The 21,109-nt window shown below is 38.6% G+C and overlaps 1 protein-coding gene across 11 annotated transcripts in view; it reads left to right on the forward strand.

Annotated features, from left to right (window-relative positions):
- Dnm3 (dynamin 3) overlaps window positions 1-21,109 on the forward strand; it is a 453,602-nt gene that overhangs the window by 311,970 nt on the left and 120,523 nt on the right. For all 11 annotated transcript variants that reach the window (XM_021227897.2, XM_021227898.2, XM_021227901.2 and 8 more), the window contains one exon: window positions 9,014-9,123. In XM_021227897.2, coding sequence (XP_021083556.1) covers window positions 9,014-9,123 — 110 coding nt within the window. The remainder of the gene's footprint in view (window positions 1-9,013; window positions 9,124-21,109) is intronic.

Below are 21,109 nucleotides of genomic sequence, written 5' to 3' on the forward strand. Positions count from 1 at the left end.
GCTGTGGGGTTCACTCAGCTCTGTTTTTCCCTCTCAGAAGACATCTCTTCAAATTATGTTAATATCAGCAGACCAAAAGGCAGACAGTTAAACACAGAACAGTTCAATCGCTGCCACAAAGCACTTAAAGGGACTTCGCTAATTGGGTTGCCCCCCCTTGCTTTTCTCCTTTGTACCTACCCCACTCCCCCGTTTTTTCTTGTGTTTCTGTGCTGAAACGATAGGGGAGAGGGGGAAAGGAAGCTTTGATTTCTGCTTGCAGCTTGGTGACAAATGATGGAGGGAAATTTCAAACCATTCATCTACTGAGTTCTGGGAATCGTCAGGAAGATTTTATTTGTACTATGCCTTCCTGACCCACATTTTCTCAGAGAAGTTAAAAAAATTGTGCTGGATTTGTAAACAGAGCACTTTTATTAAGCTGCACTTTTACAAATGTATGGTACACTCAGCCAAAACAACACTTTTATTTAATACAAGTACCCAAAGGGTTGTGCATGAAGAATACTGCATGATGAATTTGTCCTGTGAGCTGCTACAGAGTAAGAATAATTTCAGCTTTTGTGGCCTCTTTTATATTCACATGTGATTTAACATACACCCACAATAGTCAGCAGTGAAGAATATTTGTCTTTGCTTTTTAATGTCAGGAATCTGTATCATGTCATGTACTTTTTTCTAGTAAGCTCATCACTATTCCAAACTTAAAAGTTTATCTTTAAATACACACACACACACACACACACACACACACACACACACACACACACACATATTGCCTTGCCTCAGAACACAGAGAGAAATGGAGAAAATGTAACCATCAAACATTAGAAATACAATAATTTAAAGGACTTGCAGCATATGGTGCCATGCTTAATGAAAAGAATTTTCCTTCCTAGTAAGTGAAAAAATACAAAACACTAAGCATGGTATTTATCTTGGGTTTAAAGAAAATTTAACTCCCAAGGTCCACTGCTGCTGTAGGCCAGCTTGGTACTTATGGATATGCAAGACACTAGGCATATTCTCCCTTTCGTATTCATGTTTGTTGCCTTTGGTTTTCTTGCGTGGCTGCTCAAGTGCTATCCATCTCATACCTTGAAGTTCAAATCTCAAAGTTAATAGCATGCAAAGACTCTGAGTGCCAAATTTAGGAAATTCAAGCCTGTGTAAGCATATGGTGCACACACATGTTAGCATGTGCTTCATGTAAGCCGTTGTCACTTGTGAAGGGTTTCTGGTTAATTTTATTAGTTTGTTTTACTGTCTTTTTACTGAGGCACAAAAATTGAAATTGACTAGATATTGAATATTGACTAAATTTGAATAGATAAATTGACTAGATATTGCTAGTGCATTTTCAGAATGCTTGCTTGCTAATACCAGAATCTTCTTTGCTACTTTAAACAGAAAAAAATGAGGGAATAAATTGCTCTGTGGACAATGATAAAAGGGAAGAAATTATAGAGGCTCTGTTGACTTTTCATGAAAGGGTCCCCACATTGAAATGCAGAAAGGAGGTTGCACCACTCTGAAGGTTGCATCTCAGGATGACCAGGCAGACTTCTTGGAGGAAGTAGATACTGAGGTTGATTCTGAAGCCAGACACAAAGCATCTTGTCCAGTTAGGGTGGCAGGTGACAAGAGTCACTGGCTTTCCTTAGCCTACCAGTGGAGATATGCCATGTGTAGTTCCATCCCAGAGCCCGAGTATGTCCAGGGACATGACCCTGATGTTCCCCAAAGCTTACAGCCTAGACACTGTGGCATTTCCTTGGCCTATTAGGAGACTCCCTTCATTTTTCATGGGTGTTTATTCAGCTATGGAGAATAAATCTACATAAGTTCACTTTAGCAAAACCTCTGGTGGACAGATGTTCCTTACCATTCAAAGTGTAGCTCTGATTAAAACATGGAATTAAAATCCATATGAAAAAATGAGCAGTTTATATTATGTACTTCATACTTGTACATCTCTATAATTGTAACTTCTTTAATAGCAATAAACACCAGATTTTGGTTTTCAACAGCATGTGAAACCAGCATTTTGGCATTTTCAATATTTTTATAGCCTCTTTTTCTTCCTTTGGTACTTTGATTGTTTCATAAGTCAATCACCATCTCTGAGTCCTTAATCCAGGCTAAGCACTGAGCCAGTCTGGGGGACTGCTGGTATGCTCAACCAGCAAGTTGTGCTGGATGTCTACTACATTGCCAGCACTAATAAGGAAACGCTGGGGTTTCTTTTTGTTTTGCCTCAAAGAGTGAATGGCATAGCAGCAAAGCCAGAGAAACATGGAGAAAGATACAGATAATGAATAAAGCAATGACAGTAAGGCTTTGCCTCTCCCCATAGGAGTTCATGTCATTCTTACAGGAAGAACATACACACTAAAACAAAGCATTCTGATACGTAGAAAATAGGACAGAAATACAAAATAGCATAGTAGAGATCACAGATGATAGTGCAACAAAGGAAAATTCAAACTTCGTTAGAAAAGATATCGATCTGCAATATGATCTCTTGAGCAGCCAGCAAAAGTATAACAATTTGATGTGCCATGTTATCTCATGAATTTCAAGAATTCTGGGGGAAACTATCTTTATTCTTGGGATAAGGAATCTCTCAACTTGTACAAGCTTAGGGGCTACTGCCCTGTCTTTGGGCCAAGTGGACTTGGTGGGATAAGCACCTTGTTGCTCCTGTTTTGGCTCACATAGTCCTGCCACCTCTTCAATCTGCATGCATAGCTGGTGTTTAGTAGGACCCTGTCATAGGAATACCCCACTTATCACCAATAAAAGGTACAGTATTTACAGAGAACAAATACAAATCAGTGTCTCAACAGAAGACATTTAACAAACTAGTTGTATACGGTGTGACCATAGTAATAATGGAAACAGATACACATGGACAGTTATTATGTGAGTATGAGAAAAGGAAGCAATGTACTAGAATATTTGTGCCAATGAAGCACTGCTATTCTTAGCATCATGAAATACTCCTCTTAAGTCTTGTTCAGACAACTACAGTGTTGAGATTCCACGGGTACAGTATCCTCCCATGTCTAGAAGACACTCTCTGTCCTGATTCTTTGGTTATTGGAATCTTTCTGCCCCCTCTTCTTGATGTTCCTGAGCCTTTCATGTAGGGATGGTATTGTAGATTAGCCAGCTGGACCTGGACTTCCCAAAATCACTTATTTTCTGCATTTTAATCAGCTGTGAATCTCTGTAATAACCTGAATCTGCTGTAAAAAAATGAGAGAAGTTTCTTTGGTGAGAGATGAGAGCTACACTTACCTGTGAATATAAGGATAAATACCAAGAATGCGGTTAGAAGATTTACTTATTTAGGAAAATGACACTAGTATATTCTCATCGAGGGTGCTGGCATTTCTTAAGAGCAGAGTCCTTGTGTGTTTGCTTTTTTAATTGTTATTGAGTCTATTTGGATTGTCCCATTCAAAAGTTCTGAGACTTTTGTGAATCAAATTAAGTATATTGGTCTAGATTGAAGAAAATTAATCTAGTAAATTACATATCCCTAAAATGCTGTAAAGCGACTAAAAAATCAGTCTTTGAGGCACAAAATATAAGTGTTTAAATCACACTTGTTAGACACATCTAACATAATGGTATTATAGATCAACCATATTGGAATCTTATTTGTAATATATCATCAACAATGAAGTGTTTGCTAAGCAACATCTGAACAAATAACAATGTAATCTCTGCTAGCGATAAACATAGCATGGTCCTTGTCCTCAAGAGGCACTAATCTACTTTAAAAGGCAATATGAACACTAAAATATTGATATTTTAGATATTCTACAAAAATGTGGAAAGTTTGAGAGCTAAAGAAAGAATTCAGAATTGGCTTTGTGGGGGAGGAGGTATGTCCCAGGCTCTTCAGTGCCCCCAATATTTGTTTCCTTAAAGAAAAGGAGACATTGCTAACACATCAAAGCAATGCAAAGATAAACAAAGAAATAAACACTGCCTGTCGATCTAAACTTTGTGTAGATTTAGTGGTCAAAAGTCATGCCAATCAGTTAGGCTTCTGTGTTTAGTCTTGATTCCCAGCTTTGTGGGATTGAGACACATCCAGATGATTAGAAAGGCATGCTTCTAGGAGTGTTGATGAGGGTGTTTTCTGGGAGGGTTTTCTAAGGGTAAATGGGGAGACCTACCCTAAATTGAGCCTCGGAGTCAAGATGAAATAAAGGAAGAAAAATGAGGAGAGTCAGTCACAGGTCTCTGCCCAAGCTTCCTGGTCGTCTCGCTGTGCACTGCTCCCTGCAACAATGGACTGTCACCTCCAAAACCATAAGCCCACATAAAACTCTTTCTCTTTAAGTCATTTTGGTCAGGTGTTTTGTCAAAGCAACAAGAAGCTAAAACCACATATTACAGCACTTTTAAAAATGGATTTTTTACTAAATTTTTAAGTATATATGACTGTCAAAAATCAACACTTGTTTTTGTTAACCAACATTTTAAAATCAGTTTGATGATATTTTTGATATATGCCACAGAACTTGTGTTCAGTGCTTTGCTAAGCACTGGCTAAGAATGAGAAAAAACTCACAGTCCCCAGTCAGTCTTCTGGAAGAATTTTGTTGTCTTATCATAAGAAAATCGAACTAAAGCCACTCACATAGTTCCCAAGTCCCGAAACTCTGTCTATATAAATTGCCAAGTGAATACATGCTTCCTAATACTTTGCATATCTAGGAACTATTCTTCCATATAACCAGTCCTCTGCTCATATGCACTATATCCCCTTCTAGCAACCAACTAAATGGGGCTTTACTAGCTAGGGACTACAACTGGGCACTTGCCAAACCTACTGAGTCTGATTTCAAGTTCAAGGATCACATGGTGTGGCCATCCTATAATCTGCACCTCTCTTCCTTGTGATGCTTCTGTTACTACTCATCATTCACTTACTTGCATGCCTGGTTACTAGGAAAGAACACTAGGTCTCCTATGCTTCTTTCCTCTTTGAGCAAATCATCTCTCTCATCCTGGATACCAAATGTAGATAACACTAGTGATCTTACTGCAGTGAGTAAAGGAAAAAGTACTGATTTAAGTATGAATAAAAGAATGATGTTGACAAAATGACATCCATTCCAGAAGCTTTTGAAAATATGTAAGAAGCTCCTTTAAGAATCATTAAATAGTTCTCTAAAATTTTATATATGCTTCTACCTCCAAATATCTGTACAATAATGGCATTTGTAGTATCAAAAATCCAAGTCCCTTTTAAAGCAAAAGTGTCCTCTATTTCATTTTGCTTTGTAAGGGGAGTCCATTTAAATAATATAATAGGTTAGATAGTCTGAGTTCACACTAATTTTTAATGTAGTGCACTCATAAAATGAGGGCATCTCATGTAAGATTTACTGGCTTGAAATGAATGGAAGAAATAACACCTTTTGTATCCATTGAAATGGAAGAGATGAGGAGGTGACACACACAGCTATGGGCTTAAAATCTTCACAGAATAGAGTTTGATGTGGATTGTAAACATCATGATCACGGCAGAAAGGAGTTGAAAGGGTAACTTAGATTATGTAGTCTTGGTGAAGGTGGATTTGGTCATGATGGAATTTGTTGTTGTTTGTGGTTAGACTAGAATTTACAGTATAGAGATGGCTAATCTCAAATTCTCACTCCTGCCTGCTTCTCAAATAGTGGGATTACAGATGTTTGCCACACACAACTAAAAATGGAGATTTCATAAAGAAAGTGGGGGAAATTTTGATAGATTAGGATGGGACCGATTTGTAGGTGTTTGAAGATGTCACATTGGAGAGTTTAGTGGATATTTTTGTATAAATAATGGAAAACTATTGAAAATTTCAAAGAACTAAAGTCTACTCTGGTGATGTAGATACCAGAGATCTGGGACAGCATGGAAGGTGTCAAACAGTTTCAAGTTGTGTGATGAAGGAGGAGAGAGAAGGAAACACACCAGAAAGGTGCAGAACTTAGTAAAGCCTATGCTGCACGGTGGAAACAGGGAAGTTGGGAAGGAAGACTGTTTTCATGACTGGGGTAAGGAGGAGATGATGAGTATACGAGGTGCAGTGCTGTTAAAGACATTCCATATGGGTCAAGTGTTATTTGTATTTGTCTAACAACTACCTTCAAAAGAAAAGAAGCAGGATAAATTACATTTAATAATACCTCCAACATATTCATATAATTTCAACTTAAAACTAATATAAAAATATCAATTGATGAGATTATACATTTTCATTTGCTATAAGCACTAGTGAGATTGTTGATTAAATTATTACTGATGGTTCACTAGCAAAGAGCACTGTCTGCTCTTCCAGAGGACCCAGGTTTAGTTCCCAGCATTCACAGGATGGCTCACCACCATCTATAATATAGGTCCAGGGGATCTGATGCCCCCGTGTGGCCTCCACAGCATGCATCTGATGCACAGGCATACATGTATCTGGAGCGCCAATATATCTAGATTATTTTTTAAATAAGCAAACAAATAAGTAATTTTATTCTTATTGCTTCATACTAAGTCTTTGTAATCAGCATCTGCAAATAAGCAAATAAATAATTTTTATTCTATTGCTTCATACTAAACCTTTGGAATCAGGCGTCTGTCTTGTATTTACAAACATCCCAATTTAACTAACTATATTTCAAGTCATTTCATAGCTGCCTGTGGTTGGTGGCTATCATGTTGGATAATGGGTTATTAGAATTGACAGGTTACTTAGCAAGTTTCTTAATTAAGATGATACTAATTCTCACTACACTTTAGGAATTATAGTTCTATATATCTCTCCTTCCCGTAGTCTTTTTGTTTAAGGTATTTGAGATTCCAGATTTTTAAATTTTTTTTTAACCAGAACCCCAAACCACCAAGATTTTCAGACATACCCATAATATAATGTTGCATTGCTTGGTGTTGCTGCTGCTCCATTTAATTCTGTTTCACTTACAATTTAATTACCCACGTCAGTCTAAAGAAACTGTCTTCTTTGTCAGTCTTAAAACTTGTGATTATGAAATACTTCAGTACCATGTCCTCAAAAACCTTAGATAAATATGGGATTTAATTCTTCATCTTTGGGAGGGAAGACTATACTTTTTCCATTTCCCTGTCTGCCTCTGAATGTTTTCTCCAGTGCTGAAGAGTTGATGTACACTTGCAGGATTGTCAGTCTTCAGTATATGCTAAAGAATGCAGTACAAAGAGGGGCCTACTTCTATAGAACACAGGCCAAGGACACTGTGTTCCATCTTTACAATGAAATGCAGATTTCCTATTAAGAAGGCCAATCCATCATTTCAAAAGGTTGAATAGGATGGTGCATTAAAAAAAAAAAACAGCTGCTTAAATTTAGGGCATTGAAAACCGTCCAATTTAAAAAAAATGTACTCTGGGTCTTAAGCATTTTCATTTGATTATGTATTGGAGAGGGTTTTATTCAATCTAGTCCGGCCTCTTAGAATTCTGCCCGAAAATAGTTGGACAAACGTTTTAAGTAAGTTGGACTCGGCTCTGATACCTCATTTACTTGAGTACAATATTTTGCTATTTAGCATATCCATGCATTCATGAATAAATTATTAGTTTTATACAGGAAATATTGAAATGGGCTCCCAGTGCTCCACTCTTACATGTTTTTCCTAGGCCTCCTCCACTCCCGCTGAGTTTCTTTTATCTTTTTTTCATTACTTTGAAGGCTTTGTTTGCCGGAGCGGCCATTTTGCTTTCCAACCAGCTTCCTTCTACTTATGCAACCCCTTTTTTTTTCACTGTCTTATTTTTGTGGTTAAACATGGAGTCATGCTTTTTTATTTTTATTTTCATGGAGGTGGGGAAGGGGCTACTCTGATGTACTCTGCTTCGTTGTTCCCCAAAACAGTGATATCCTCTGCAATCCAACACCGCATAGGCTCTGTGCTCCCGAGTCAAGAGCTCTCAAGCTGCCTGTATGCTGTAGGAGCTGCAAAGCCCCTAGCAGACACGGGTGTGTGAGGCACGGTTCCCTTGGGCAACCACAGATGTGTGTCAGAATTACAGCCATGAGTACGTGCTCCACTACTCCGTGTCCAGTTCTTCCTCATACAGAGGACTACTGTTTAGCAAGTGATGCTGATGAGACCTGGTAATAGGCTTTTACTATGCCTCTTAGACCGAGTACTTGCCTCTTACCAGTTATATGGGTTGATAGGCATTTATACGTCGGCCATGGGCCAGTCCTCAAAAGTGTTTCTGGTAACTCTTGGACATTTGGTGTGTTTTACCAACATGTTTCAGTCACGTTTGCATACCTCACCTTTCCAACATCCATGTTCCATCTATTAAAAGAGAACTTGTGTTAATTAATATTAATCTAATCCTAGTGGGTTTTTCTTCCCCAGTGAGCTAAAAAAAATTCTATGAGCTGCATAAAAGAATCCTTTTGTGGACCTATACTTTATGCTAGACCCAAATGAGGGAAAGGCTTTCTGTGTTTTATCTCAGTTTATGGGGTATTTCATACCAGGGTCCTTGGGCTTCCACACTCGCCTGCCAATGCTGGCTATCAAAACTGCTTAGGCTGCAAATAAAATGTGAAATGAAATCCATCTGGCATTTCTCATTGAATTAGGACCAGAACATTTTTGTTAAATATTAACAGATGGCTAAATTCTTAATATCAGACTAACATTTCAAAACATCTAAGGGGACCCACATGAGGGGGCAAGGATGAAGGAGCATGTGTTCTCTCCTTCTCAGAGTCGTTCCTGAATACTCGCCTCCCCCACCCCATCCCCACTCCCACGCTTTCAACCAACGTGTTGGGAATCACTCTCCTGCCTCACATAACTTGTATTTCTTGGCAGCTGAGGTAAAAGTAGTGTTGGATGGTGTCGAGGTAATGTAATCAAGCATTATTACATGGTATCCAGTTTAGGAGGTATGTTTCTGTTGGTGCAGTAACTTATTAAAGTCTTCTCTTTCTTTCTCACCTCTGAATAACAGGAGAAAGAAAAGAAATACATGCTTCCACTGGACAACCTGAAAGTCCGGGATGTGGAGAAGGGTTTCATGTCCAGCAAGCACGTCTTTGCGCTCTTTAACACTGAACAAAGGTAAGAAAGGAAGCCGCTTTTGTGTTAAGAATTTTTCTCTCAGTTTTTTTTTTCATTTTCTTTCCAGTCAGAATCTCAGGTAGCTCAAGCTAGCCTAGAGCTCATTCTGTAGCCCAGGCTGGCCCTGAACTCCTAATCCTTCTGCCTCCACCTCCCCCAAGTGTTGGAATTATAGGCAAGGGCGACCACACCAGCTTTCCTTAGGCTTGTTTGATTTTTTTTAACATCCAATATGGGTTATAGCTTGAAAAGATTAAAACACAGAGTCAGAACGATTTTCAAATCCTGGTTTATTTCCTGGTTTTCTAGTAGGCACTGAATTCTTGCCAAATCATTTCTTAAAGATACCTTTTTCCTTCCTTATGGTTCTCCTTATCTGGGGTTATTGTTTACAAACTTCGAAATCATTGTCATCATTTTTTGTTTGTTTGTTTGTTTGGTTTTTTTTTGATGTTTTGTTGTTGCTGCTTGTTTTGTTTGCTGGGGAATGGGGAATTGAAACAATTGCACAGAAGGCTAAAAAGATGGAGGGTGGTGGAGAAGACTAAAAAGATGCAGGGTGGTGGATGACGGTTTTGTAAGTTAGAAATCATAGTCTCGATGTTCTTTTGACTTTAAGGTCTCACAACTCAGAGCTGACCCCAGAGGTGGAAGGCTGAGTCAGGACTTTCCCTCTCCTCTTGGCGTTTTGTGATGTTGTTGTTCTCTCCTTCTATGGTTGCTGGATAGTGTCAAGGCCTTCACTCAGTGCTATGGCTGCTCACTAAAACTAAACAGTAGAATTAAACAACAAACAGATAGAAATGAACTATAGTAAGACAAAAACAATTAAGGGTGTTTCTTTGTTTTCCTTCAACTGGAAACATTATAGGAAAAATCTACTTTGTGTAAGTTCATGAGAAGTGAGTCACCACATGGCAAGATCTAATTCTAACCCATGTTTCCAGGCTGCATTTTATCTTTGTTTAGCAATAAATGAAGTTACTTGATTAGGTTCAGTGAGGAGCCCAGGGTCATTCACACAGTTAATCAAAACAGCAAAAGGAGACTTCTTCCTACATTCCCAGTCTGTTGCTCAGAGTGACTCAGAATACAAAAATACTTGGAAAAACCACAAGAGCAAACCATTTAAAGAATCAAGGGGAAAGCAAACCAAATGCCTCTCTCCAGTGAAATATTGAAAATATTGAAATGGGATCATCCCCCTCCCCCTGTCCTTTGGAGGACTTGGTATTGTTTGAAAGTAGTTTATGTGAAAGAAAAAAGCCAACTGAAAATGATAATGAATAAAAAGAATTTTAGAGCAGCAATGATCCACTGGGGGTGGAGCTCAGGACTGTTCAGGGCTCTTGTTGGGTCCTAAAGAATCTGGAGATCCCAAAGTCATCATAAGGGTATGTATACTCTAGGAGAGTTCTATCAGACCGGAAGTCCAACATATTGTAATGCTCCTTCCATCCAGAAGATTCAGTTATTGAAGAGCTTGGAACAGGAAGAAATACAACTGTGGATAGTAGAAAGTACAAGAGTCACCAAAGTAATAGTCTAGGTTTCAGAAAACCTAGACCTTTTGGAACTCTTGAAATCGAAAAAACAATGCTGAATTCTGCCATTCCCCAGACACCTCTGCCAGGACACAGATGCCCCAAGTAGCATATCTGCCATCATTTTTTACTTTGAAATCTTGAGCCCTTTGAATGGTTTTTGTGATGTCCCATTCTGCCAGGACAGTGTTGATCATGGGTATCCCTGTTTCTGATTTCAAAGAGAATTATTTGGAAGGTTTTACATTTAAATCCTTTTAGAAAAATCCCTGCTATCAGATGAGGAGCATTTTTTTGTGTTCCTCTGTCTTAAGGTTTCTGTGTACACTTTAAAAATCAAGGAAAGCTGGTCAATTTTATCAGTATTTCAACCTACAAGATTATTTGTTTTTCCCCCACTATAATCTGCTTGTATGGTGCAACACACTGTTATATTTTTCTAATGATGAATCATCCTGATCTCCTACAGTCATGGTAGAACATATGTACCATAAATTCTTAACTTAAAATTGCTATTATTTTATTGAAGATTTGTAATTATGCTCACAAGGATACTGAGCAACAAATACACTTTGCATATTTCCCTTGGTATGTTTGAGTATCAAGGTTCTTAGTTTCATAAAAATCACACGTTAAATTTAAACCCTAATTGTTCTTTGGAATATTTTGTTTAATACTGGGATTAACTGTTACTTAGTGTCTTGGTGGAAATCATTGCTAAAATCATCTAGCCTGGAATGTGTTATTAAAGAGATATTTTATTAAGTATTTGAGAATTTCATACAGTGTATTTTTATCTTATTCCCCTTCATTACCGCCCCCAACTCCTTCCAGATCCATTCCCTACCTCCTCACCTCTTATCAATTTTGTGTAATTTTTTATAACCCACCAAGTTTAATTTGAGCTGCTACTGTACAAATGGGTATGGGGCCATTCACTGGAGCATGGTCAACCTACCAGGGGCCACACTTCTAAACACATCTGGCTGTTCTTCCTCCAGAAGTCACCAACTGTCAATAACTCCTCAGCTGGGGACTGAGGCTAATGAACCACCACTACCAAAAGGTGTTTTTCGCAAGTAGACAGTTAACTCTGACTTGACTGTTTAATGATTGTACATTGTAGAGATAGTCTATATTTTGTTTGAATCATCTTATGTAAATTATATTTTTCTAGGAAATTCTCCAGTCCATTTATTTTCAAATAAATTAGCTCTAAGTATTTTGTTGTTCTCTTGTTTTTACATCTCTGGTATATCTGAGATTTGGCATCTTTATCTCTAATGTTAAACTGTGCCTCTTTTTATTCCAAGATCACACTTGTCAGAGTTTTGAGTTATTTTCAAAGAAACAGCTTTTGACTTTTTATTCTTTGTTGTGTACATTTTTCTACTTCAATAATTTCTTTTTATTTCCTGTCATATATCTTCTTCATGTTTCCTTTGTCAGTCCTCATTTGGATGTGTACCTCACCAGTTGTATCCTTATTGTCTTCAGCTGTTTGCCACAAATATTGATTATAATATTTTCATCAATATTCAGTTCTGTTGCTAAGTCTTCTCCGTGTCTTTCTCTTCCCTTTGAGTCATTCAGAAATGTGTTTTACATTTTATAATGCATATAGTTTTATTGTTGTGTTGTTGTTTGTTTCTAACTTAATTGTATTGTGGTCAGAGAATGTGGTCTGGCACATTCTGAATTTTCATAAGTACTTCATGCATGTTTGAGAACATGTCTTCACTAGTTGGAAGGACAGATTTCTGGGTCATGCTTGTTGATTGTATTATCTGGTCTGTGTTGCTGCTATCTTATTTTCATCCTGACTAATTCAAACTTTCAACAAGGGTATAAGGCAGTTACTGTGTATTATGTTTCTCTACGCTTTAAAATATTGCCATGAATGAAACAGAAAAAAAGCCCTGAATGTAGATTACATTCTATAAGAGGGGATTGACGAGGGAGACAGTTAAAATTATAAACAACTATGCTCACAACTTCCTTGTTGGGAGTTTGAGTATTCTAGCAAGTCTATTCATTGTTGTCTTATGGTTTTTGAAGATAAGCTATGCTTTTATATTCAGTAACACTTAGAGTTCCTGCAGTGAGACAGATGGTTAGTAGCTAAGAGTACCTACTGCTCTTGCAGAAAACCCAAGTTTGGTTCCCAACACCCATATCAGGTAGTTCATAACTGCCTGTAACTCTAGCTCAGAGGGATCTGACACCCTATTCTAGCCTCCATGGGCACTGTACTCATGTGTACAAATTCACACATAGAGAAACACATAAGCACATACACATAATTAAAATAAAATAAAATCTTAACAAACAAACAGAATCACTAGGGATTTTAAAGAGCAGTTTTTTAATAGTCTCTTATTTCTCATAATGGTGGTTTTTTTCTTAAAATTTGCTTTGCTTTATGTCAATACAGTATATCTTCTGATTAATACTTTCTCAGTATGCCTTGTGCTTCCTGTATCATCAAACTTCATTGATCTTCAGGGTTTCTCCTCTAGTAGTATATACCTAGGTTTCTTTATTTTCAATCTATTATGACATCTTTGGATGGGGTTAGTGACTTTAACCCATTTTCACTGAGTTGTTTGAATTTAATTTTTAATCTTCATTGTGCCTTTCTATATGGTGCATACACACACACACACACACACACACACACACACACACACACACTCGCATTCCTGACCTCTTGGTTTATTCTTCTCAGGTTTGGTAGTTATACGCTTTATTTATTCTCTTTTACATTTTTAATAATCTGACCTTACTATTTATCTTGAAGTCATAAGTTGTCTTTCTAACCTTTCTAAAATAACCTGAGACATTTTTATCCTAATAACCCTCTTCTGACTTCCACATTGATGTTGCCAGGATTTGAATTCCACTTTAGTTTTTTCCACAACTTTAATCCATAGAATATACCACAAATGTGACTATGATGAGTGTTTAGCTTTTCTGACATGATTACCAAGCTTCTTGTTCACCTTTCTTCTTTCGTTAAACCTTCTCCGTTTGGTTTTGTTCACACCGAAGTACATCCTGAAGAATTCCTCTCAGTAGTTACTACTTGGTTAAAATCCTCAGGTTCACATTTGCTTTCTTTAAAATGTGTTTATTTTGGCCTCGTGGTTGAATAGCACTATCACTAGATAGTAAACTATAAACTGACCATCGTTCTGTCCCGTTGTTGAAGGTAGTTCTCCTCTAGGACCTACTTAAGTCCTTCTCTGGAGAGGCTGTCAGTCTTACTGTTCCATTTTAAAGCTAATTTGTATTTTCTTACCAGTTCGTTTTTAAGATCTCTTTTATCTTAATATTCTGAAACTTAAACGTAATTTGTTTGTATGGCTGTATGCTGTTTTGTGTTTCCCGCTTGAGATTAATTGTATTTCTTATTTTCACAAATCTGAGATTTTAAGTTTGTTGTCTCTTTTCTTGTACAAGGGTTTTTCTTTTTGGGCCACCACCAACCAGCTCATGACACAGAGACTTTTTAGTTTTGAATGCTTGGCCTGGCTTAGATTAATTTTTGTCTAGCTCTTTTAATTAAACCTGTTTCTCTCTAGCTACCTTTTGCCTTGGTGCGTTTACCTTCTTTTCTTTCTGCCTGCATAGCTTATTTTCCTGCTGTCTCTGTCTGTCTGACTGGTAGATGCCTGGCTTCTGGCCCCAGGCATCTCCCTCATTCCCTCCTCCTCTTGTCTAATTCTTCTTCTGCAGCCTAGATTCTTCCTCCTATTTAGTCTCTCTGTGCTCTGGCCCCACCTATGCTTTCTCTGCCTAGCTATTGGCCATTCAGCTCTTTATTAGACCAATCAGGTGACTTAGACAGGCAAAGTGAAACAGATGCAAAACACCTTTACATAATTAAACACACACCCTTACATTGTTAACAAAGGCAGCAGAAACAGATGTAACAAGCCTTTACACAGATAAATATTCCACAGCATTCTTCCCTTCCTTGTTTCTCTTTACAAATCCCATATAGATACATGCTAGAGACTTTTTGTCCTTTTCCCATGTATTGAACCCTTAGTTCATGTGCTGCATATCTCTTAGTGTCTTGTTGTAGTTCACTTTTTGGCACAACTTTCCAGTTTAATTTACTGATTTTTGCTCAGTAACTTGCCAGTTATTTTTCTTTGGTAGGGGACTAGGTTTTTTTTCTAATTCATATTTTTGCCTAAGGATGTGACCTTTGAAGGGTCCTGATTCTCATATAAGTTCCAAGGTACTGTTTTCCATCCTCTTAAGGACATTGATCACCTTTGGATTTCTGAAATGGATGTCATCCAACAGCAAAAAATGGAAAAAGACTTGTTTTTCTTTTAGTGGGGGAAGTGCTAGGGAAATGTTAGGGTTTTTTCTTTTTTGTTTTGGTAAGAGCTTAGATTTAATAATGCTTTTAAAATTTAGATGTCACATGGGAAAGAGATTTTAAAATGTTCATTCAGTCACGTTGGCTGAAATGATGAATTTTTCATTATCATATGGTCACAGAAACGCAAAACTGTGTTCCTGACTTCTGCTAGAGATAAGGCCTATAGTAACATGGAAGGCCAGTCAGGGCAGCAGGATATGTACAGACCAATAGAAAAATGATGAGTCCCTCATTCTCTCATCTCTCCCGATTCTATTGTACCCATTCCAAAGTGTCAATTAAGTGGTTCTTCATCATCAGCCATGTATCTCAGTATCGGTACTCTACATGAAACATAGAGTGTGATTGTGTTTTGTTGATATTTTCATCTGTCAGTGAGTGTCCTAAAGATCCATTTCCTACTGGTCAATAAACACATAAATAAAACACAAAAAGAAAAATGTAGTCTGGTTAAGAAACTATAGCACATGAAAAAATAAAAAGAACTACAATGTGTCTGGTCACATTTAACTAGAGCAAGTAATAGTGTGTACTCCTCTGTAGTGGTTATACTGCGGTGCTGGGGTAACAGGAGCACAGGATGGACCCACAGTCAATACTGTTAGCATTAGAGCAGGTGGCTTTCAGTGGCTCACATCATGAACGGGTGTAGAGAAGACAAAGAAGACTGTCCTAAAGATAAAGTAGCATAGGCGAAAGCAATTGATGGGAAATGCTGCGTAATCTGTTGCTCACCTTTTCTGAAGAACGTAAGTTCAAAGGAAAGGGGAGTACAAGTGACAAGAACATAAACAGTCCTTTTGTTTCTTAGGGTTCATCAATTTGGGCCTACCTTGTAAGCATAAGGGCCTTGATGCTCCAAGTAAAGAAGCAGCCATGTATTTGTGTTTATTGAGGTTCATATTCATAGATAACTCTATCAGCTGCTCCTCAGTCATCATTTCACACTTGTGTTGATGCTGAGGCTATGTGTCGCACCTGCTGTGCAGCCTGCATCCGAGAATGTAGCGAGGTGGTCAGGATAGATGACACAGAGACCGGTCGGTTGCTTTAAGAAAACTTTATGCTTCCCAAGTCGGCTTAGGAGGAGAGCTCTCCCCAAGAAACAAACGCTTCCCTTTTTAAGGACTTCTGCCATCCATCTACATACAATTCTCCAACAGCTCTCCCAGACTTCTCACCCTCCTGGCTGGTGGTTTAATCTCTATCCTTTTGGAGGCTGTCCTGGAACTCGCTCTATATACAAGGATGGCCTCCATCCTACCTACCTCTGTCTCTCGAGTGTTGGGATTAAAGGCATATGCCAACAACACCCGACTCTAAAGATCATAGTGAACATCCTTCCAATCTGGGACATGTAAGCCTACCCCAGTAATGAACCATGGACTCGAACGTTCAATCCATTTTAAAAAGCCTTCTAAGGTTTTAGACTTTACTGTAGTCCCATGTCCTTTAAGTAACTTTTTAACTTGATACTGTAATTCAAGCTTCCCGGAACTATTCCCCATGGTTTCTTTTCTTTTTTCCCCAATCTGTCCCTGGCCAGAAAAAGAGACGAACCTGCTCACTTACCTCACTTTCACGATCTCAGTGGGATCCTCCAATTGTCGCACTTGCTGTGCAGCCTGCATCCTAAGCCGACTTGGGAAGCATAAAGTTTTCTTAAAGCAACCGACCGGTCTCATCTATCCCAACCACCTCGCTACATTCTCGGATGCAAGCTGCACAGCAGGTGTGACAGCTATGTTTCTAAGCTTGCTTTCTTCTGAAAGAAGACATTGCAGCAACAGCAGCATTCTCCTTCTTTGTCCTCAGATCAGTGGTTCTCAACATGTGGGTCACAACCTCTTTCGGGGGACCTAAGACCATCAGAAAACATAGGTTCATTAAGATTTATAACAGTAGCAAAATTATACAGAGTAGCAACAAAAATAATTTTAGGGGGGTCACCACAACATGAGGAACTGTACTAAAGGGTTGCAGCATTAGGTAGATTGAGAACTACTGCTCTAGATGGATGGCTTGGTTAATTTAGAGAAAGGTCTTCTAAGTGTCTCTCTTTCTTTTCTATTTTTCACTTCTGTATTCTATAACAACAGACCCACAGAAGGCTCAAGATTAGGAGTCCCCTTGGAATTGTCAAAGCTGGTAACAGAGTAGGTGTGCTAAAGTATCATGACTTGCTACAGTTTACTGGGGTTTTAGAGATTATCTTGTTTGTCCTCCTTTCCTTATAAGTTAAAGATCTACCATCTTAAGATGTAGATGTCTTTCCCCATCATAGTGCTAGAACCATGCCCCAGATCCAATCTTTCCTAGCCTCTTCTGACACTGTAGCTTAAATGTTGACTGTGGAGAGTGAACTGGAACCCCATAGATGTCTTTAACTAGACTTGTCCATGAAGTAAAACAGTAAACAGTTTTTAACTTCTTATACAGGCTCTGCCGTTTGCTCTTGTGTCTTACACATGTTCATGGAATGCTTTTAGTGTCCTTTTTAAAGCCCTGTGTGGAACTGGCCTACCTTCCTGCTATACAGTTCCTAAAAGCTCCTTTAGTCCTTGCTGTTGATGTTGCAGCACGATTGTTAGGAGCTCATTCCTCTGCTATTTCAGCTCTCCACTATATAGTTTAAAACAGCTTCTCTGTGGTCCCACATCATCATATGTGTGGGAATCGATACATTTAACATCCCTTTTTAAAAAGCCTTCAGTGTCCTACTGAATTAATATGATCTTTATGAGTCTGGTGACCAGATTTTAGAGCCATTCTAAACAGGGCTCCAGTGCTAAGAATTTTATGAATGGAAGGATTTGTTACTAGTCACAGTGACTCCAGTACTTTTGGAGAACAAACTTCACACCCAGGCTGGTTTATTCTACCTAAGCTACAAATAAGGATATGCTGTTCCCAGTCATCTTCTGGCTTTTTCAAAGATGATGTCTTAAATACGTGGGTGCATAATCCCTGGTCCCTCATAGTACTCTGTTCTCATATTTATTGCCTCAGCATACATCACAAGTTCAATCTGAGTGAGAGGATTCCTAACCTTCACTGTGGCATGGTCTAAACCAAGGATTGGAATGTTCCCTCGGGTTTTGTTCCATTTGATTTTGCTAGGAATGCCATGCTTCCTCTCAGGGGAAGTGTGTCTGCATAATGGCCTCTCTGTGCTGGTCCTCACCCTCCCCAGGCAGGCCTTCAGCTTGAAGGTCATGCTAAGGCCCATTTGGTCCCAGGTATGTCAGCTCTGGTAGCCAGCTGAAATCTGTTTCTGTCTAAGGGGGTGGTAGGGCAGTCACACTGTATTTTCTGAACCCTCCTTGGGGTTGTCAAGTTTTGTTTTCTTTTAAAACAAGGCGTTCTTTCTTTGACACTGCTTTGTAGCTCTGGCTCAGGATATGGTTTATTAAAACATCAAGTATTTCCATTGGATTCCTCCACCTTTTCCTATAGAAAGTGATTTTAGGATGTCTCACTGCTCCACTTTGTCCCCAGCTTGTTGTTGACACCCAGTAAATGTCAAAGAATACTGTCCTGTAATTACTGCATGCTCTTTAGGTGTTCTGAAAAGAATAGCACTTTCTTCTCATTGTTGGATGGTGTATTTTTCCACTTGTTAGTTGAAAATGAGGTTGGGGTCAGGTTTACCCATTATATACCTTTATGGTTGTGTTTCTATATTAAGACATGCTTCATGTTAAGCTGCTTGTGAAAATGCTAAATTAGACAAGTATGCTGGGCAGAGAATGGCACATAGTGCCTGTTCCAAAAGTCTATGTTTCTCATCGATGTGGTTGAACGCCGTGTCTCCATTAGAAAGGAAGCAGTGGCTCTTCTCTAAATCAGGAGGGCAAATGCTCATAGCTGGTGGAATTTTAGTAGGTTCACAAGTGTCACACTTCCTCTGGATTAAGAAGTGAAAGATTACATAGGAAATATGTGCAGTTATGCTTGTGAAAAGACGAAAGACACCTTGTGAAATAGTTTTTATTGCACTGATCTTGAAACAACGCTTAAGGCAATGCTTTCTGCTTCAGAGTGTTGTTCGTTGTTTGTGGTCTGATTCAAGATAAGCTGTCTGAGTCAGATGAAGATTCATTCTGTAGCCAGCCAAGAAACCCACATTGAGAAATGAGATGGTGTGTTACTGCACTTTTCCCGTGGAGGGTGGGTAGGTGGGTCATCCTTCCCATAGGAACATTTTAATCCTCTCTAACCATGAGTATCTGGTGGGAGAAATAGTGAATTATTTTGGTAGTAGAAACTCTTAATAACTATCAATATTTTAAAGAAAGTATGAGTTATAAAGACCTATATAGACCTTTGTACTCTTTCTGTGACAGCTTGGAATATATGAAAACACACACACATACACACACACACACACACACACACACACACACACACAAAGCATGAGACCATCTGACCTGTGATGTTCCTTCCAGGAGAGAACATTGGCAGTAGTCAGGTGTCAGTAGTGTCCCTACGAGAAACCTAAACAGTGTGTTTAAGAGCTGCAGAGCCTGAGTAGGCATTTTAACTAGTGGCACTTCTTTCTGATTTTAAGACAAATGGCATGATAAAGTAATTAAAATATTGTTACAGGTTTTGTACCTACCTTCACCACTGGCCACTGCTCATGGAGAGACTGCTTACCTTGCTTAATTGATTTGATCCTAGGACTGGGTGCAATTCCTGGCCATTGGAGAGTTCAATAGTTTGAAATCCTCTCCTGTTATATGGAGGAAATACAATGTTACCACTTGCTAATAAAGAAGAATTCTGTCAGTCAATCTAGTTGCCCAGAACCTCAGTGCTAGCACACTGATCAGGAGTATAATAGCTTGAAGACAAAGGGAAATACTTCCTTTCAAAGTAAAAACTTGGATCTTTTCCATTACATACCATATAATTGATGTTCAAATCAGAACAAAATCCTAAGACAGTGCCCTTGAAAAAAAATTCTCCAATTATAGACATTGTGTTATAAATTGTTTCAATCCTGTTCTTATCATTTTACTTCCATTATTCAAAACTGCTCTTTAAATATTAACATCTAGACAATGCAATATAAAATTCTTAGTTTAACTCTAACCAGGTACCAAACATGGGTTTTTCTTTTCCCACCCCACAGTGCTGGGAATAGAACCCAGTGCTTGTACATGTTAGGCAAGTGACCTCCCGCTGAGATACACTCCCAGCCCTGAACTTTCTTTTTGTTTTATTTGTTTATTTTTATTTTGAAGGGATTCCAAAAGACAGGATTTTCATTCTCTCATCCTGGACTTTCCCTTCTATCCTCTGTTGTGACCGTCAATTCACAGGGGTCAGAGGTCCTTGCAGACTGTCTGGTTGTGACTGGCAACACTGATTTCACTCAAAGTAGGAAGATAAGCGCTGTTTCTTCTCGTTGGGGAGTTAGATGTTTAGCACATCAGTGAAAGACCATTCTATTCTTCCAGGCCATACCCTTTCCTCAGCCTCACACTGCAGCACAGCTGCCATAGTGTGCGCGTGCGCTCTGGTCCTGGGCATCATGAGAGCTTCTCAGTTTCTACTACCTCAAAAATGCTGGTTATGAGTGACTCTGGTTGTTAATTTGTAACATTAGGAAATCCTAGGTACTGTAGAGGGTGGCAGGGAAGGAATTTTCAAAGGGGGGATCCTTGAGGGAGATGTAGTTAGAAAGCCAAAATTAACTGCCCCCTGGACTTATTTCATTCACCAACTATTCTAAGACAAAAATCAAATATGATCTGATAATTCTTTTGTGAACCAAGCCGGTGACAATTGATTTCACAGCTAAGATAAATTCTCATGAAAAGTTCCATAATTGCTTGAGTATGAAATGCCTGTGGCTTGAAGCAATCAATTGAAATTCTTCTCTTATTGGTTTTCAAACTAAAGTCTGAAATGAAATAGGAGCATGGTCCTTGCTTGGATAACTGTTTCTGCCTTTACTGGCAGGGGGAATACTAAGATTATGCTTTAGGGCTTTCTGAAATGTCATCAAAATGCTTTGGAAGCCTTCTTCGTGCCC

Source organism: Mesocricetus auratus, unplaced genomic scaffold (assembly GCF_017639785.1).
Source record: "Mesocricetus auratus isolate SY011 unplaced genomic scaffold, BCM_Maur_2.0 Super-Scaffold_100676, whole genome shotgun sequence".
Classification (NCBI taxonomy): domain Eukaryota; kingdom Metazoa; phylum Chordata; class Mammalia; order Rodentia; family Cricetidae; genus Mesocricetus; species Mesocricetus auratus.